This window comes from Eublepharis macularius, chromosome 16 (assembly GCF_028583425.1).
Source record: "Eublepharis macularius isolate TG4126 chromosome 16, MPM_Emac_v1.0, whole genome shotgun sequence".
In the NCBI taxonomy this organism is placed as follows: domain Eukaryota; kingdom Metazoa; phylum Chordata; class Lepidosauria; order Squamata; family Eublepharidae; genus Eublepharis; species Eublepharis macularius.
The window spans coordinates 47168043-47187271 of record NC_072805.1 but is presented as its reverse complement, the minus strand read 5'-3'; the positions used below and the strand labels follow the sequence as shown (position 1 = coordinate 47187271).

Genomic DNA, 19229 nt, shown 5'->3' with positions numbered 1-19229 from the left:
ACCAGCCTCAACCATAAGCTGGGTGGAACATCTCCGTCTTGCAGGCCCCCCCCCCCCCCGAAATGATACAAGATCCCTGCGGGGCCCGAGTGTCCTCGGACAGACAGCTAGCCTGCCTTGTGCTCTCTCCCTAAAGCAAACATCTTTTAGCTTGTGGAATTCTGGGTATTGCAGAGCAAAACTGCAGCGGGGGTGTGTGTGTGTGTGTGTGTGGAGCCCTGTCCCCCTCCAGCCCCACCTCAATTTCCATAGGCGTGAATGAGAGCCATTAACTCAATGCAAAGATATAATGGGGGAGGGGGGAATTTTGCTCACTTAAAATGCATCGCAAATTGTTGCTTGTTAACTGTCCCTGTCCCGCAGCTACACGCTTTCTAGGAGGCTTGGCTGCTGCTGCTTGGTGGAAGCCTGGAGTAAGGAGGGTGGATGCACCCAGGGGGCTGGGGGGGCACTCGCTAGCAGAGTCCGGGTAACAGTCAGCTGTCTCATTTTCTGGGTTCCTGATCTGACAGCCAGAGATGCAGCCGAGGAGGTTTGGGCAACATCTTGTGAGCCCCGGTGCCTCTCTGTCCGCAAAACAACCCCCCTGTGCCACCACCATCTTGCGATGTCCGATTTCACATAACGGTCGCTGGGAGGGGTCCTTTGGGTGTCTAGACTTACGCTTTATTCTGTCCAAGAGGACGTTCTTGTTTCCTCCCCCTCCCCTTATGATAACGAAGGTGCAACCGCAGGCGAGGCAGGCGCTTTTATATCTCCACCGGACTGCTTGGGGTCTGCAGTGAAAAAAACTGACGAAGGGAGCTGTGACTCTCGAAAGCTTACACCCTTGGGAAATCTTGCCGGTCTCTAAGGCGCTGCGGGATTCCGATCCCGCTTCTTTACTACAGACCAGCACAGCTACCTACCAGGGAAACACACCCGACTTTGCAAGTGGGTCAGGCTGTGCCCCCCCCCTCCCCCGGTGCGGTTCGAAGGCGGCTCCGGGAGGCGCCCAACTGGCCGTCCCAAGCGGAGGCGGGTCCCGGGCCGGGGCAGCCTTGCGCGCCGAGGAGCTCTGCGTAGCCCGCCGGCCGGCGCCGCCCCCAGCGCCCGCCCCCGGCTCGCCTCCGAGGAGGAGCCGCGCGGGGCGCCAGGAAGGGACGTAGCGCCGGCCGGAGTGCGGGCGACGGAGCGGCGGCGATGGGGCGCATCGAGTGGGCCATGTGGGCGAACGAGCAGGCGCTGGCGGCCGGCCTGAGTGAGTCCCGCGGGGCGCCTGGCCCTGGGCGCGGGCGGCGCCGGCTCTTCCCGGGGAGGGGCGCGCAGAACTCCCCGCGGGCGCGCAAGCGGGAGGGAGGGAGGACGGAGGGGGCTCCTTTGCGGAATCTAGCGGGACCCCGACCCGCCCCGTGCGCCGTCGCGGCCCCGTCCAGGCGCAGAGCTGGGGGCGGGGGGTTGGGAAGGGCCGGGGGCTGCAGCCCCCCCCCGAAACATGCCTGGTGCGCCCTCGGTTGCCCGCCAGGATGCCCTCCTCGGTGTGCATCCGCACCGCCTGCCTGCAGACTTGGCGCGGAGCCCTGCCCGGGTCCCGCTGCCTTCGGAGTTTCTCCTCCGAGGTGGGCTCTGCGCCGCCCCACCTGCCCGAGGCTGCGTCTGGCCGGAGGAGGAAGTGAGTCTTGGGCTGAAGGATTGAGGAAGTCAGAGGAGCAGAAGCGGGGGAAGGCAACGCTGCAGCAACGAGGAGGTGTCTGTTGCCCCCCAGGGGTCAGGCGCGCACGCCCTCCCCGGGCTGGCTCGCTTTTGCCCTGGGCCAGTTTCCTTGTGGCACTTGGAGAGTAAAGCTGCTATATATCAGCCCTTTGAGGCTTTACAAGAGCGCCCTCGCCCACTCCAGATAGCCAGCGCAAAGTAACAGCTGCCCCTGACTTCTGGACTTCTGCAGCGTGGGTTGAAAATCACTGCTTAAAGGCAGCTGGAACAGGGGCATTTAAGGTCACCTGGCCATGCACTGCGTTTAGAAATGCCACTCTCTGCCTCTGATTTGAATGGGTTTCTGCTTGAAGATGCCCCTGCCATTGGGCATCATGTTTGCCAGGCCCCTTTAAGTCTTGCATGGCGTGCTCTCCAGGCGGCGATCGCAGTGCTGCCAAGGTTCTGTGGGGTCAAGTGTGCTCTAAAGCGTTGATCTGGTTCTCTGGCAGAGGCACCCCCGACGTGCAGCTGGCTTCCCTCTGGCAATCGGAACCCAGTGAGGTCACTGCCAGCCTGGCTTTTGAACACTTCAGCGGCCCGCAGAACCCAAATGCCAAAGGGAGGCACGCAGCTCCCTCCAGCTGCTGCCTTGAAAGATCCCTGTGGGAGGGAGCGTGACACAGTCGCTTGAGAAGAGAGCATCCCACCCGGAGAAAGGGGCGGCCTCCGCCCAGGCCATCCGTTTGCTCTGCGTGTTTGAGGAATCGCTAGCATGGGTTTGTCGGATGCGGGTTTGCACATTCTCACAAGCATAGAAAAGAACACAGGAAGAGCCCTGTAGGATCGGAGCAGTACTCCATCGAGTCTCTCCACTAGAGGCCCCTGGAAGCTGGCAAGCGGGGCACAGAGGCCAAAGCTTGCTCTCCCCAGCAGCAGGCAGGCATTCAGAGTCACCTTGCCTTGATTAAGGCAGTGGTGGCTAATAGCCACGGACGGGTCCAAACGTGTGTCTCAGTCCTTTTGGAAGCCATTTTGGCTCACGGCCAATGGAGTTCCACAAGTTGATGAGCCCCAAATTTAGGGCTTATGAGCATAATTGGGTGTCCCCAGATTTATTGTGGGAATGAGAAACAAGCCTTTCCACTCTTTACGTAGATCAAGATGGGGAGCCGTGTTTGTCTGTAGCAGTAGAAAAGAGCAAGAGTCCAGTAGCACCTAGAAGACTAACAAAATTGGTGGTAGGGTATGAGCTTTCGTGAGCCACAGCTCACTTCTTGAGATACCTGAAGAAGCTGAAGATATCTGAAGTATCTGAAGAAGTGAGCTTGTGGCTCACGAAAGCTCATACCCTACCACCAATTTTGTTAGCCTTCTACTGGTCTCTTGCTCTTTTGCACTCTCTTCATATCATGCATAATTTTAAAAAGAGGGACTGTATGCAAAAACAATGAGAAAAACCAGTGTCCCCAGCAGGACTGGAGTTGGCGAGGTGATGGCCTCTCTGGTAGCGGAGGGCGGATTTCACTTCTTGTTCCTCGTCAGGTTGTGAGTTTCGCCAAATGGCTCAGTGGTTTCCACCAGTGATCTGTGGTCAGGTGACCAGAAGCTTTGAAGGAAGCGAGATCGAAAGCTAGTCTGCTAGTTGAGAGTGCAAGATGGAAGTTCCCCGTTCAAAGCTCTTCTCCGCCATGGGGTTCCATAAAGAAGCCATTCTCTTAGCTCCCTGCCCCATCTCCAACATGGGGGTCATGGTAGAGGCCTTCCTTACAAGGTTGTTATGGCCAAGAATGAGTCACTGTCCATGAAAGGCTTGGGACGCACCAAACAGCTGTGCAAACACCATGTAGTGTGGCACGCTGCCCAAAATTCAATGGGTGTCTCAGCTGGTTTCCTTTGGAAGAGAGAGAGCGCTTGAAAGGTTGTGGTGTGTTTGTAGCATCGGAATTATTTGCAAATCTATAAACTGCAGGTGTTGGGGCAACAGGGGCCCGCTTTACGGCTGTAAATCTCCCCCCCCCCCGCTAAAAACATCTGGATCTCTCTAATTCCCCCTTTCAGCTCGAAATACTCTTGCTGTCTCTGCATCCATCAGATGCTCTGACTCACAACAGTTTAGAGAAATCTTGTTTTTATGGTGTCACTGAACTTCTCTTTAATTTCTCTCTCTCCTGTCTCCATGTCCATCTCTTCCCCAAACTGTCAACTGCTACTACTCATGCACACAGCAGCCCCTCCTTCTGATGAATTCCCCCGTTATCCCCTCCTCACCATTAGATCTTACTGGTGAAGTAACACCCAGCCGTCCTAGAATGGTAACCATTGCTGAACTGCAATTGATATACAGATCTGACATTTGACAGATTTGGGCAGAATGGAGACTGGGTGCGGCTGGTACAATACGGGGAGCCATTGCACACTTTTCCTCCGGTGCTGCCAATTTACCCAGGAACTCAGGATGGGGAACTTGGTTCTCTCCCCCTCCGTTTTATCCTTACAACAACCCTGCAAGGTAGGTTAAGCAGAGAGAGAGAGATGACTGTCCTAAAGTCATTCATTGAGCTTCATGGTGGACTTGAACTTCCAAGTTCTCCCAGGTCCTCCCGCTAGAGCTCACTGGGTCTCGTGGTGCTGGACAATGGAATGTTACCCAACTGTGCCCTGGAATGCAAGGCCTTCTGTGGTCACCTGCAGAAGACCTTGCCTGCAGTTTGCACTCAGGGATATATACTTCTGCCCGTTGGCATCTAGCAGAGCGGGTTCCGCCGTCTGCCCCAAGAAGTGTGTTGGCTTTTAAGGTGTTACAAGATTCTTCACTATTCTGGCTGGAATGCTCGTTGGTACGACCAGCTGATCGTCAGCCTCTTCTCTTTCCAATGTGTTCCTTCACCTCTGGTAAAAGCCATTTGCAGCTCTGCGGCTTCATTTGGGGCCTTCAAGCCCAGAACCCATTTTGTGTGCCGGTTCTCAGCTCTAGGACGTTTGATGTAAGAAGACAAGAGTGTCTCTGAACATATACCAAGTTCATTCCTGGGCAACTCCGCCTGAGTCCCGCTGCTGTTGGGATTAAAGAGCAGAACATCCCAAGCAAGGAACTTCGGAGCGGCCTCGGCGCCTTGGGAACGAATCCCTGACTCCTGCCACGTGAACCTATAAGCAGCGGCTTGCATTTTTTGCGTTTGGGGTTTCTTGTTTTCCCGCACTACATGGACTCTTGAGTGTATACCCAAGGTGAAGATGAGAAAGCAAATAATGTGAACACGAAATAACTTTTCTTTCTCCGTGTCCTATTTAGTTCTTGTGACTGGTGGCATCGTGGCTGTCTCTGCCCAGTTCCAAGGCTGGAAGTTCGCGGCCTATGCAGTGTATCCTTCTGTGCAAGTCTTCCCTCGCCCCCTCCCTCGCCCCAGGATGAAATGCTATATTTCTTGCTGTCCTTTGAGGGCAAAGTAAATGCCTGGGTAGGTGTCTAGGTGTTACAAAAAACTGAAGGTGTGTGGCAGAATTGCAGTAGTCATTTTTTTTATAAAAAAACAAAAAACCAAGCTTCTAGTCCATAGGGCCACCGTGAGTTTTGCTACATTTCTACATGCAAAATAGATCATCGGTATGGAATTTCAAGACAGGAAGCAGTTCTGTGCAGGGGTAACTGGATAACCTGTGTGATTTGAGTCCAGTGGCATCTCAGAGACCAGTGAGATTTTCAGGGCCTAAGCTTTCGAGAGTCCAAGCTCCCTTCTTCAGATACCTGAGGAAGCTGTAACCTGGACACCCAATGTGTATAATGTGGTGTGTGCCAGTTGCACATGTGTAAATTTTGCTGTGCAGAACTATAGGCATAAGATTCTTACGAGGCTTGGTTTGCATACACGTTGCCCACGAATCCCTGCCTCAGAGCCCACCTTTCTGTCTTGAATTTTCTTAACAGCCAAAGCAGCCCTTCTTTGGAGAAGTTTGCAAGTGAGGGCTTTGTAATTTGCAGGTGGCCCTGGGCTTGATCCAAAGAAAGCTGAAAAGTTCTGGGTTTAGAGGGAAGGCTTTTGGGGGTCCCTCTGGATGCCGCCTTGATGAATTCCAGAGAAATTAGCGAGTGGGAATAGAAGGGGTTGGAGTCGGGTTTCTTGGAGGAAGGGAATGTCAGAGAACGGGGATGCAGGCATGTTGCGCAGCTCCTTGCTACTGGCCGTGTCACTTCCTTTTCATTGCCCCAGATTTTAAAACAGTAGTAAATTAAGGAAATCTGATTGGCCTTCATGCAGAGTTTGGTGATTGCAAAATTTGGAATTTCTCTGGCTTATGAATTTGGAAGTTGCTTAATGCAGAGTGGGGGATGGGAGTGGTGGCACAGTTTTGGTTCATCCAGGAAATTACGATAGCATCGTCCACAACTGCTAACAGATTCCCCCCCCCCCCCACACACACACAGATTTTAAATAGACAAAGAGGAAGCTGACTTCGGGATGGGGTAGAGCCGGCCATGGTGGCAAGAGGCGGTGAAGAAACCTGGCCTAGACCGTGTATCGGGTGGATCCCTGCAGATAACGGGTTTGGGCGTATTTTCACGGACCGGCCTTTGGCCTCAGTTTCCTGTATGGAAAAAGGGAATGGAAGAGGCTTTGCTTGCTTGCAAAGAAGATGGATGTCTGGATATGTTTTTACTCTCCCTGAGAGTTTGAGTTAGAGCGGATGATTAATATGAACCCGTCTCTGCCGCCCGTGGGATGTGTGGTGGACTCCAAAGGGGTTCTGGGCAACCAGTTCCATGTCTGCATCTGACGAAGAGAGCTGTGATTCTCGAAAGCTTATGCTACAGTAAAGTTGGTTAGTCTTAAAGGTGCTACTGGACTCTTTTCTATTTTTAATTGTATTTGCAACTGCTGTGATAAAGTTATTGGTTATGAGATGCCTCTGTGTACAGCTTAAAACACCTTCCCCTCACGCCCTATGCCTTAAGAGAGACGCTTCATCCATGTTACATTTGTGGGTGTTTTAAATGCCATTTCCCTTTTTGGAAAAGTGAACAAGCAGCCCATTTTTTAGAAAACCCAAAGGCCTCTTCCACTCCTCGTGGCTGACGTAAGTGGGGTGCTCTGGCAATCGTAGGTCTCTGTAGATAAAGTTTTCCTAGAACCCCCCCGGGAATACTGGGATGCATAAGAGATTGGTTCCCCCTTAACTGGATTCCCTGCAGAGCAGCTGGAGTCTTTGTTTGCCTGCTGGAATATCCCCGTGGGAAAAGGAAAAAAGGTTCCACCATGGAGAGATGGTAAGCACCCAACTCCTTGTCCTCCGGTGATGGCTGGGGTGCTGTAATTCTGGGCAAGTGTAGAAAAGCTGCTGCATCTGAAGAAATTTGGCTTCCAAGTTTCTAGCCCTTAGGGTTATAAAGATAGGCTATTAAGTGGGTTCACAAAACCAGAGGGGGGCTTAGCTGAGAGGGGGGCAAACTGCAGTCTGGTGCTTTTCTTCTGACCTGCAAGCTCCTTGATAATTTGTCAGGGCCCCTGGAGAGCAGCGCTGGCTAGTGGCCACTGTTGAACAGCTCAAGGGCTGAGGGCCATTAGGAGCCACAGATTGGGGGAGAGGGCCGCATCTGGGTCTCTGTCCGCTTTTGAGGATACTGAGTTGGGTGATTCCTTTGCTGTGCCAGCACAGGGCACGGGAAGAGCAAGGGTACAACTCGGAGCTCTCCGAAAATGGCAATGATACAGGGAGCTGCTGTGGCATTAGTGGTTAAGTGTTTGGGTTGCGAATCAGTGCTCTGCTGGTTCGACTCCCACTCCTGCCGTGAGCTCAGCAGGTGGCCTTGGGTCAGCCACTCCTCTCAGCACAGCTCTGAGTGGGGCACTAGGGGAGTGGTCTATAAACACACTTCTGTTATAATGGGGTCAAAAACTGTGTCCATTCCTGCGTGTGTCCCATTTCTAGTGATTGGTGCTTCAGAGGAACCCAGCAGAATTCCCCCCATGAATAGCAGAAGTAGAATGCATTGTGCAAGGGAAGGATACGTGCACCTTTACATAATTTGTACAGTTGCAGAATCCAGCTTTTCTGAGTATTTGTGTTTTTAGCATGCAGCTTTGGGTGTGATGTTTGCTTTACGCAGTTCCTAGCAACCATAATATTTCTTGGCTATCTGCCGTGACCATCTGAGCTTGTGGTGACCCCCAACCAATCACATACACTTCCCATCTCACACAACATTCAGAGATTTCAACATGTGAACTTTGCATGTGTGACAAATTCACACGTGCCTTTTGCCCCACACATCTTGGTTGGAGTGGACCTGTAGTTTCACTGCACGAACTTTCTCTGTGTGTCAGCTGACGTTAATTGGGTAGGTTGAAGGGTGCAATGTTTTGAGTTCTTCAGCCGAGTCAGTCTGTGTTTTATTCCCATTGCCAACAGGGGTCAGAAGTATTTTACAGCAGTGGTGAAGGTATTTGGACCACTCACTAGGAATTACTACATTAGAGCCATCCTACATGCAAGGTAAGGGTGCCCCCTCCGTTTCAGGCTTTGCAAGCATCAAAGGTCTCATCTTTAGCTCTCCCGGTTGCTGCTTCTTCCTTTTTTAGGTAGTCCACGATGTGTCTTCCCATGACTTTTGCAGTATGTTTGGATCCCTTTGATAGAGGCATTCAGTTTTCTCAGCCATATGAGAATCACAGCCCTGTCTTACTTTGCTGACCTGCCTTCTTTCAAGAATGTAATGTCAGGAGCCTTCATTTTAAAACACTCTGTACTGCCATCTTGGATGGTTGGCTGCAGAAGCCTGGGGAAGCAATCTTGGACGGCGTGTTCTCCCTGCCATGGCCTTTTGCCTAAGTTAAAAGGGAAGGGCCGTCTGAGCAGACTCGAGCACCGCCTTTTTCTTGCCCGCTTGCAAGATGAGCTTGCCCTGCTTCAACGAAGAGCTTCACTTCTTTGGCACCTCGCTGAATGCCTCTCCCCTTTAATCCACTGCGCAAAGTCATTGAATGCCTCCACCCAAGCCTCACGTAACCAAATGGGACAGAAAAATGACCCTCTGGGCTTCTGTATTTTGATGTATGGCAGAGTATGATTGGGGGGGGGGGAGGATGCCCCAAGCAGGCATAGGGAATTCTGGTTTGAGAGAGCTGGGTTTGATTCCCCACTCCTCCGCTTGCAGCCAGCTGGGTGACCTTGGGTCAAGCACAGCTCTCTCAGAGCTCTCTCAGCCCCACCCACCTCACAGGGTGATTGTTGTGGGGATAATATAACACACTTTGTAAACTGCTCTGAATGGACGTTAAGTTGTCCTGAAGGGAGGTATAGAAATCTCATGTTGTTATGATTATGATTATTATTATTCCTGTTTGCTGTGTGCTACTTCTTGAAGGGCTCGGGCGAGAAATCTGGGATCCTAATATTGTGGTGCAATGAACAGTATAAACTGACTCTCTTCTGCTGGCTGTTGCAAGCCATTGCCAGTGGGGAGAAGAGGCTACATAAAATCTTTCAGTCCCAAGTGCCCCGGAAATTCTGAATACTCCACGCAATTTATAGAGCACTCGAGGGTGGGGTGGGGGCGTACAGCCCCTGTTAGGAATCACTGTTCTAACTTTATCACCAGAACCCAAGCCAATTTATAGGCATACCATAAAATAGTCTTTAAAACGTTCAGGCACTGATGTGCAGCAAGTTGACAGGAGTCCGTCAGTGGCCAATTTCTGGTGGACAGCCCTGTGTTTGGAGGTTGTGGGAACTCTTACACTGAATGTTGGCCCAAGTGGGGTGGCTGAGCCTTCTTTAAAAAGCCAAAGTGGCAGAAAAACTCTGAGTAGGTCCATATCGGAGGACCACAGGGATGCCAGTGCAAAAAGGGGAGGCCAGCACTGCCTGACATTTATGGGAATTGAGTATCTTTGTATAAATATCCAGAGGAGGATCTGACGAAGAGAGCTGTGTTTCTCGAAAGCTTATGCTACAATAAAGTTGGTTAGTCTTAAAGGTGGTGTAATAATATAGATTAAAGCACATTATACTAATCAATACTAAGCTAATACATAGTAATGGCTTGTATTTTGGATCAACTTTTAAACTTCATGAACTGTGCATTTTTTTAGAGTGTTACGTAACTAAAACAGGTGCGCTTTAATCTTTTGACGGCTAATTAAAAATAGTGGACTCCATCTAGATTGGTTGTTGTGGGTTTTCCGGGCTGTATTGCCGTGGTCTTGGCATCAGGAACTACAATGCCAAGACCACGGCAATACAGCCCGGAAAACCCACAACAACCATCGTTCTCCGGCTGTGAAAGCCTTCGACAATCCATCTAGATTAATGTTTCTTTATCAGAGACTGGACCAATAGTGATCTAGTATCTTAACTCTTCCTGTCATTTCTCACGGATTTATGGTTTTGTTTTGCAAGTTAGTTATAATGTCATTTTTGGCTAATTAGAAGGTTATACAATAGAAATTATGAATATTCAATGAAGCATTAAACCTATCATAGTTTGTTTATGCTATTACCTGAAAAGATCTTGGATATTTGCATATGATAACCTATAAAACATGCTAATCTAGATAATGAGTTAGAATTCTAATTGGAAGAGCTCTCGTGAAAATTAGGTGAGATTCTTATCTTTGCAATGTAGGTTATGAAAATCTTAATGCATTTCATAAGAACTTTGATTATTTTCAAACTTAAGAGTTAGGAAATGTTAGTAAATTTAATTCTGATTGCCTTACTGTGTTCTATTTTTGTAGGACTTATATTAATAATCATATATTTTAACTACTTTCTTCATTAAAAAAATAGAGTATATTTTCAGTAAAAGAAATAAACTCTAACAGGTGTCTGAGTACTTTGATTAGAAATGGCAAAGCAATAAAGAACCTTTTACAAATAAATGTACTGATAAGCAAACGGTTCAAAGAACAATTTTGCTTGACAGGTCTTGAACTAATTGCTGAACACGATCCAAAAGAAAAGATAAACCTGTCCTTTGGAGTAGTGGAAGCCTAGTTCAGACCCAGGCAAGAGAGCCTGTTACAAAGGTGCTACTGGACTCTCTACTATTTTGTATAAATATGACTCCATGCTATAAATCAGAGGTGCGGTCACAGAAACAGCTCGGGGAGCAGGGAAATCATGGCTTGACGGTGACGTGCAGCCTGCAGCATTTTCTATTCAGGTCTTAGAGCATCGGCCAGGTGGATCGGCCTGCTGGATTGCAACGTTGGCTAGCAGGCTGACTCCCAATTGCGTGAGCTCTGAGTGCCATTAAGAGCGGCTAAGAGAGAAAGGGGGCACCTGGGGGGTCTCTCTGCTCGCTTTTGAGGGGTGGAGACTCAGAGGTGGCCCTCAGTCCAAGCACGGCTCTCACCCGTGCTCTGTCTACCCTTTCCCCTCTCTCACTGGTTCTTCCGATTTGCAGCTTGGCTGTTCCTGCGGGGTTCTTGCTGTCCACCATCCTGGGCACCGTATGCCTGGCTATAGCAAGTGGCATCTACTTACTGGTACGTGACCCATTCCTTTCCCCCTCCTTCCCACGTGACTCTAGGGATGCCAAGCAATTAAATTATTTGCGATTGATGGATCAGTTGCCTTTTGGCAAGTGGGAACAACCATCCATTGCAAGCATTTTAGCAGTGCTTCACTGTTGTTGAGATACGGAAGGAAATGTGATTACGTAGTTATGTAACAGTGGCAACTTGTTGGGGAGAGCGTGCCTCTTTGGGGTTGTTTTTCTTTTAAAAAAAAATTATTACTAGTTTTTGCAAGGGAGGACTAATTATAAGGTAACAAACGAACCAAAATTTACAAAATATCATACAGTTCCATACGAGTTTTCCAAAAAGGCCAATGTTTCCACTGCTGAAATACGCCCAGGACCCTTATAAATAATAATCATTTAAAGACCCTTTAATGTTTTCTTACCTTAGTGCTTCAGTGATTGAAATTTGCCCCCACAAGTTGATCAACTGGCAAGTCGTTGATTATTGCACCAATTCAACTACGTTTTCTGAATTAAAGTATTGATCAGATGGTATGACCAAATGGCTGCTATTTGTTGAAGCTCCCATCTCTCCCCTTCCCCTGCCCATTTCTACAACCACAGCTGGGAAGTGTGTGTGTTTGGGGGGGGGGGCGTGTTTCCTGGCTCATTCTTTTTCCTCTGCTTCTTCTAGGAGGCAAACCGTTTTGTTTCTACTCTGACGGCTAGTTGGTTATCTACATTGGCCCACATAGCTAAAAAATTTACTGTCCTCTAACTCCCTCTGCTGGGAGGAGTTAATACTGAACTTCAGTTTGAAAATGTGAATGAAATCCTTTCATTGTACTCCAGCATTTCACATGCAGCCAGAAAGATCAAGATGGGTAGCCATATTAGTCTGTCTGTAGAAAAGAGCAAGAGTCCAGTAGCACCTGTAAGACTAACAAAATTTGTGGTAGGGTAGGAGCTTTCGTGAGTCACAGCTCACTTCTTCAGATACAAAAGGGATCTTTCACAGAAAGTTCCTACCCTACCACAAATTTTGTTAGTCTTATAGGTTCTAATGGACTCTTGCTATTTTCTACTGCAGCCAGAAAGACAGTGTCTAAGAGCTGAAACAGACGTGGTGAGATACCTAGGTTCAACTCATGTTCTGTTACCTTAAGGTTTGTCGGGAAGTGTAGGCGTCTGAGCTGCGCGGCTTCAGGTGGGGGCCAGGCGAGCGAGGGGGAAGATGCAGCAATGCCCTCGCCCAGCCCCCACAGAGCGATGCCAGGCTGCACGGGGAGAGCAGGAGGAAAGGCACCCAGAGCATTGCTGCATCTCCCCCCGCTCGCCTGGCCGCCACCTGAAGCCGCGCGGCTCGGAGCTGCATAGCTCGCCGTCGCTCTGCGGGGGCTGGGCAAGGGGTGGGTGGAGTGACGGTCCGTGTGATCCAGGTAAAGGCAGAGCACGCCGGGCTATGCAGCTCTGGGCCATGTGGCTTTGGGCAGGGGCCAGGTGAGCGAGGGCGGGGGGAGATGCTCTGGGCGCCTTTCCTCCCAGCTCTCCCAGTGCAGCCAGGCATCGCTCTGCAGGGGCCAGGCCGGGTGAGGCAGGGAGATGAAGCGATACTCCGTGTAAGCGGGGAAGGGAAGATGCCGCGATGCACCTCGAGAGTGGGAGGAAAGGCTCCCCATGCCTGCACTCCCCTCCCTGCTGCTCTGTAAATGCTAAACTTTAAGCTGCAAGGATGCCTACACTTCCCGACAAACCTTGAGGTAAGAGAACACGAGTTGAACCTAAGTATCTCGTCACGTCTGTTTTGGCTCTAAAATGATGAACATTTTCTCATATATGATTAGGACATAAATGCCACTTCTATTTATTTAATTCTGTCTGATCACTTAGTAATAAGAGCGATCTTTCATCCTCAACTTGACCCTTTTGAAGTCATCCAAAAAAAATTAAACTTATAGGAAGGGTTATTGAGATGTGCTTAGACTATATTCTCATGAAGGGGGTACAGGAGATTCCCTTCCCCCTCATCATTATTATTGGTAATTTCTGGAGTTCAGAATGTGGCAGGTTTAAAACATTTGAATTCAAATTCCTGATGTATGATCACAACAACCCTGTAAGGTTGGCCACAATGGCCTCCGTGGCCCAAAGTTTCACAGCAAGTTTCCTGCAAGAGTGAGGACTTCAGTCCATGCCTGGTATAACGCCCTGACCCCTAAGCCACACTGGCTGTCCATGTCTATTCCTATGGGATGGCTATAAGAAATGTGCTGAACTGGGACAGAATGGGCCAGAGGTGACCTGCTCCCTTTGCCTTCCGTGCTGTTTGTTTTGCAGGCTGCCATCTGTGGCGAAGAGTGGAATCCCATTGAATCCAAGCCACGAGAACGGCTGGAAGTGGGTACCACCATTAAATACCCTCCAACTAACCCGCCGCCTCGACCGCCAGTGGATGCCCGCAGGAAGCAGGCTGACGAGGAGGTCAGGGGTCAAGACAACGCGGTTGTCGTGCAGGATGAGTGACGGATCGTGCTGCTGCTGCTGCCGCCACCCTGGGGGAAGCCACTTTGGGACTTCCTGTGCTATGCTTAGTGGAAAGGAGAGGCGCCCTGCTCTGGCTGACCTGCCTCTCCCACGAACACCCCTCTCTGCCAGCCTGTTGCTTACCCACTTGTCCCTGGCTGCTCACCAGGCACAGTGGCAGCTGTGTTTCTTTAGCCACGGAGTCCGGCGGCAGCCACGTTCTCTATCTCCACGCCAGCAGGAGGAGAGTTACAAAGCTCCAGGCAGTGGAGGGCGGGGAGAGGGCACCTCTAGCCACTTCCGGAGAGTTGTGCTGGGCTCGCTGCCCTCTCGGGCTGTCTTGGACTCTTTTGTGTGTGTTGGAACATTATAATAAAAAATGAGTGAAAGACCCCTTTGGTTTTCCTCTTGGTCATGTTGTGTCACTCTTTGTTCGGAGTGGAGAACCTTCCTTTTTTAAATTTAATTTTGGTAATTTGGCTGTTCTGTTTCCCATCTTTCAGGGACGTTGGGGAAGGGTGGTTGTCAGTACGGTGAATTCGTCAAAAATTTTTTGCATTATTGGAGGAGTTTGGGAGCATTCGAATAAACCCCTTTAGGATCAAGTTTCTGCCTTGTTGTTCAGTCTGTGGCTAAGACCCATCTTGAGGTCTATGGGCCTTGAACCAAAACTTGGCGGCCTGTTCAGCCCCTGCTGTGTGATGCCAAAACTGCTGGGAGGCAAAGATTGGGAGGAAGTCCAATGTGAGACAACCAAAGCACGTCCTTTATTGCATAGAGGGGCAAGCTAACCTGACCTGCACTGGATGAATACAAATCCCCTGGGCCGGACGGTGTGCACCCAAGAGCGCTCAAAGAACTTTCCAGAGAACTTGCAGAACCCCTGTCCATCATCTTCAAGGCCTCCTGGAGGACGGGGGATGTGCCACAAGATTGGAGAAGAGCGAATGTTATCCTAATCTTTAAGAAAGGGAAGAAGGATGACCCGGGGAACTACAGGCCAGTCAGTCTCACTTCTGTTGCTGGGAAGATAGTAGAGCAGATTTTAAAGGAATAGATCTCTAAGCATCTGAAGGATCGCTTAGTGATCCGGGGAAGTCAACATGGTTTTGTCCCGAACAGATCTTGTCAGACCAACCTGATTTCCTTTGATCGAGTGACGAGCTTACTGGAACTCTGTCGACGTGATTTACCTGGATTTCAGTAAAGCTTTTGATAAGGTTCCCCATGACATTCTAATGGGCAAACTGGAAGACTGTGGAGTAGACTATAGGACAGTTCAGTGGATAGGGAACTGGTTAGAGGACTGCACCCAAAGAGTGGTGGTCAATGGCATTTCATCAGATTGGAGGTGTCCAGTGGGGTGCCTGGTACTTTTCAATATTTTTATCAGTGATTTGAACAAAGGGGTAAATGGGTTACTTAAATTTGCTGTTGATACCAAAGTGGGAGGAGTGGCAAACACCCAAGAAGATAGAGTTAAAATTCAACAAGACCTGAATACTCTGGAGAAGTGGGCGGTTGTGAACAGGATGCAATTCAACATAGAAAAGTACACAATATTACATCTGGGCCACAAAAATGTGAAGCACAAATACTGGATGAGGGATACACTTCTGGGTAGTAGTGTATGCGAAAGAGATCTTGGGGTAAGAGTGGACTGTAAACTAAATAGGAGCAGTCAGTGTGATGCGGTGGCAAAAAAGGGTTGTATCAAAAGGGCCATTGCATTGAAATCATGGGAGGTCAGGCCGCACCTGGAGTACTGTGTGCAGTTCTGGAGGCCTCACTTCAAAAAGAATGTGGACAAAATTGCGTGGGTGCAGAAGAGAGCGACTCTGGAGACTGAGCACTACGAGGAAAGGCTGAGGGCCTTGGGAATATTTAGTTTGGAGAAGAGATTGAAGGGGGACATGATTGCTCTCTTTAAATATTTGAAAGACTGTCATTTGGAAGGAGCAGTTCCAGTTGGCAGCAGAGGGTAGGACTCGAAGCAACTGGCTTAAATTACATGCAAAAAGGTACCGGCTGGATACTAGGACAAACTTTTTCGCAATCAGAGTAGTTCAAAGGTGGAATCAGCTGCCTAGGGAGGTGGTGAGCTCCCCTTCACTGACAGTTTTCAAGAAGAGGCTGGGTGAATATTTGTCAGGGATGCTTTAGGCTCATCCTGCATTGGGCAGGGGGGGGGGGTTGGACTAGAAGGTCTGTATGGCCCCTGCCAACTCTTGTGATTCTGTGGCCTGCCACCATCCCCCAATCCACGCTTTCCTGCTGCGGAAAGGAGACGTCACTGGCTGGGGTGGTGGGTCTCTTTGCAGTTCTCTCCTTGGGCCACAGTTGGGTGGTGGTGCATGGAGGCCAGCCCCCCCCCCCATCTCGCAGAGCGTGACCTGCCTGGAGACCTGCTGCTGCTGCAGGTTCGTATCTTGACCTGGCCTGAAGATGGGACGTCACGTGTCTGGGTGACAGCAGGGACCAGAAATGCGGTGGATGGAGTCGCAGGGAGCTGGGTTTTCTCCAAAGCTGCTTCCAGTGCAGCGGTGGCCAAACCTCCTAGGTGAACACAGAGCTTGGCCTTCAGTCAACTCCGTCTTGCGCTCCAGACAGAGAAACACTTTCCAGCTGTGGGTTTTGGGCATGGGCGCCCTGTTCCAGGTCTGGCCCTGGCAACACCCTAATCCATGCCTGCAGCCAGCTGCCCTCTTCCTCTTGCCAGGCCTTTGTGCTTGTGGCACATTTGCAATGTTGCTCTTCTTAGTGCTCATGTATGACATCCCAAGAAGATATGGCAACCAGAATTACCATGTTGGCAGCCATTGGCAGCAGCAGGGAAGGGGCCCAGGACAGCGCCTGGCCAGCCAGATCTGTAGTTTACTTGACTGCAGTGGGCAATGCCGACCTGCCAGCTGTCTGCTGCCATTCTCCTTTTCTCTTCCAGAACTGGACTATCCCAACTGCTGTCTCGTTTGAAACAGAATGTATCAGCCTAGCGTTCCTTTTGTCCAAATAGAGGTTGCAGCTTGGAAAAGACAGCCAGAGCTCTGCTACGCAAGGAGAGTCCCAAGCAACTTTCTAGGAGGCTCACTAGAATGTGGGTGGGTGGGTGGGGGGCCTTTTGGTGCATTTTGGTGGTGCATGCCCGTGTGCCCGGCTGATATTGGGTCAGGCGGGCATCTTGTGACTCTCCCCTGTCATTGGCTTCCAGGGCCTGGAGAGGGCGCTGCGGGGTTACATTAGTCCTAAAGATGGATTTTGCAAATGAGTTTTATTCCAAAATGTTTCCGTCTCTCCAAATCATTCCCGTGAGCAAGTTTCACTTTATCCCCTTGGTTATAATTACCATTATGCCAAACCCCATTCACAAATTTGGACTACCAAGAATTTCCACCTCCAGCACCTTCCCACGAGAGAGGCAAGTTTCTGAATGGCGGGAACCTTGGGGTGGGGGTGGGGGCCTTCTTTCCTCTGCAAAGTATGAATGCTCACCTGCAAGCTGTTTAGAGCAGTTTGCGTGGAAGCCCCTCCCCTGCCCCATGCCCCCCCCCTTGGCTTGTGTCAAAATGTGGCCTGGATTGTGTAGGTGACTCAAGGGAGGCTATATATGTAGAATGCCGCTGGGGCACGCATTGGAACAGAGGGGACTTGAACTTCTTGTCATCAGACCCGACAGTTCTACAACCTTGTTAAAAACCAAAGCCAAGCAAGCTGAAGTCTGGATTCTTTCATTAAAGAAATAAAAGTTTTTATTTTATTTTTTTTGCATTTAAGAAAGCTTCACACAGGAGAAAACTTCTGTAGCCCAATTTGGGCAACATTCACTTCCATCGTAGAGAGTTAAGTCACATAATAAATAATACATTTGCATAAATAGTTTAATAATTTAGACATTATTATTAAGAATTTAAATAGAACAATTAAAAATTACATGGACTAACAAATAAATAAACAGAACGCTGTTCGACGATGCAAACAATGCATAGAATATTTGCTGTTCGTAGGGCTGGGCTCCTATGGAGAAGCAGCTTTGCTTCCTTGTCAACTGCAGTTCGCACTGTGGCCTTTGGCACGTGGCCTGCCCTGAGAACATCTCCTTTTATATAAAGGTGGGGGGGGGGACAGGTTTGCTAGGTTCCTGAGATAAATGAAATGGGTAGGGAATCTTGATTTGACAGTTATATTGTGTTTCATTTGTTCTGCAACTTTCTTAGCCACCCTGAGTCTTAAGTGGGTATGGTGGGATATAAATATCTTTCAATAAATAATAAATAAATACATTGCTAAAAACTCACACAGGACTTCAAGGGGGCCCCACTACACGGCTATCAAAAGTGAAATCACTTTATGAACACGTTTTTTTGCAAATGCGGCTTACAGAAATGGCTTGCAGTTGGTCCAAGCTGTGGTTTCCCCGTTTGTCCCTTAATTATAGCCGCGGCACAGGCCTCTTTGTATGGGCCAAGACTCGAGTCCAGTCTTGAGAATCTGTTGCTGCTTTCCTGGCCTGGCAAATCTGGCCAGCTCCTTCCAGCACAGGTGGGCTTCAACAGAACTTCCCTCACCTAAAAGAAGCAACTGGGCCAGAGAGAGAGAGAGAGAGGCTAGGCAGTGGTCAGTGCCGGTCCTGTGCCAGCACCATACACAGCATGCTGGCACTGACTAGAGCCCTTCCTAGCATTGCAAGAGCAAGAACCAGTTTGGCCTTTGTGCTGGCAACCATGATGGCGAGCTGATGCCTAGCCCAGGCCTCTGCCACCTCCAGAGCCCTCCTCCTCTCTCACATCTGTCCCGGTGCAAGTTGGCAGTGTAGTTGGGGGTCAGCCACACACTGGCTCCCAAACTCCTCTAGCTCACTGCACCGCACCGCACTGCAGGGTTGGCTGAGCATCATCTGCACACTGAGGGACAGCCAAGTGGCAGGCTGGTGTGACTGCTGGCCCAAGAGGGGCTAGTTGGCAGGCACCGAGCAAGGGAAGTCGCAGTTAGGCCCAGCGATGGAAATGCCGCCTGGTGCTTCTGGCACAAGAGTAAGATACTGGGAAATCTCACAGATGGGAATAAATATTATAAATACAAATAATAAATAAATAGGTTGCACACAAGCTTGTGGGACCAGCCAAGCTCAGCCTCTCCCATCGATCCAGGACTGGCTCCCCGCATACCCTGGCCGAGACAGGAGCTGTCCTGAGCGGTGCTGAGTCCCCTTCACTAGAGCACCCTCCAGCTGAGCAGGAAAGGGCACACGGCAAGCGGGGAAGTGGAATATTAATTAAGGGAGCAACTACATGGAAATGTCTTGCTTGGCCAAAGGGCAGAAGGGAGGAGGTATGCTCCACAGGGCACCCTCCGCGGGGAGGTCTCCTGCACTGCATTACGTGGTTATGCAGTACTCAGTTCAATGGGTGCTGAGCTGGAGAATGTTGCGGAGGACCGTTTCCTTTGACTCCATCTCCTTAGATTGCTGAAGTGCCTCTTCAACACCTGAGGATAAGGAGGGGGGGTCTCCCGAGACACACACCTTTTCAGAAATGTAGAGGGACAGGGGGGCCCTTTTTCACTTTTCAAATTC

General features: G+C 50.0%; 1 protein-coding gene across 1 annotated transcript; it reads left to right on the top strand.

Moving 5' to 3' along the window:
• The first annotated feature begins 1103 nt into the window (after positions 1 to 1103).
• On the top strand, positions 1104 to 14052 carry LOC129344053 (cytochrome b-245 light chain). Its single transcript, XM_055000533.1, has 6 exons — positions 1104 to 1240; positions 4967 to 5036; positions 6863 to 6937; positions 8080 to 8163; positions 11078 to 11159; positions 13475 to 14052. The coding sequence occupies exons 1-6, from the start codon at positions 1183 to 1185 to the stop codon at positions 13658 to 13660; spliced, it is 555 nt and encodes a 184-aa protein (XP_054856508.1). The 5' UTR covers positions 1104 to 1182; the 3' UTR covers positions 13661 to 14052.
• Positions 14053 to 19229: the final 5177 nt, after the last annotated feature.

Bases quoted from the DNA above. Each gene is read 5' to 3' on its own strand.
- LOC129344053 (XM_055000533.1), top strand. From the start codon at position 1,183: ATGGGGCGCATCGAGTGGGCCATGTGGGCGAACGAGCAGGCGCTGGCG. The intron at 5,037-6,862 runs GTATCCTTCTGT...GATTCCCTGCAG, and splicing joins AAGTTCGCGGCCTATGCAGT to AGCAGCTGGAGTCTTTGTTT. The intron at 8,164-11,077 runs GTAAGGGTGCCC...TCCGATTTGCAG, and splicing joins AGAGCCATCCTACATGCAAG to CTTGGCTGTTCCTGCGGGGT.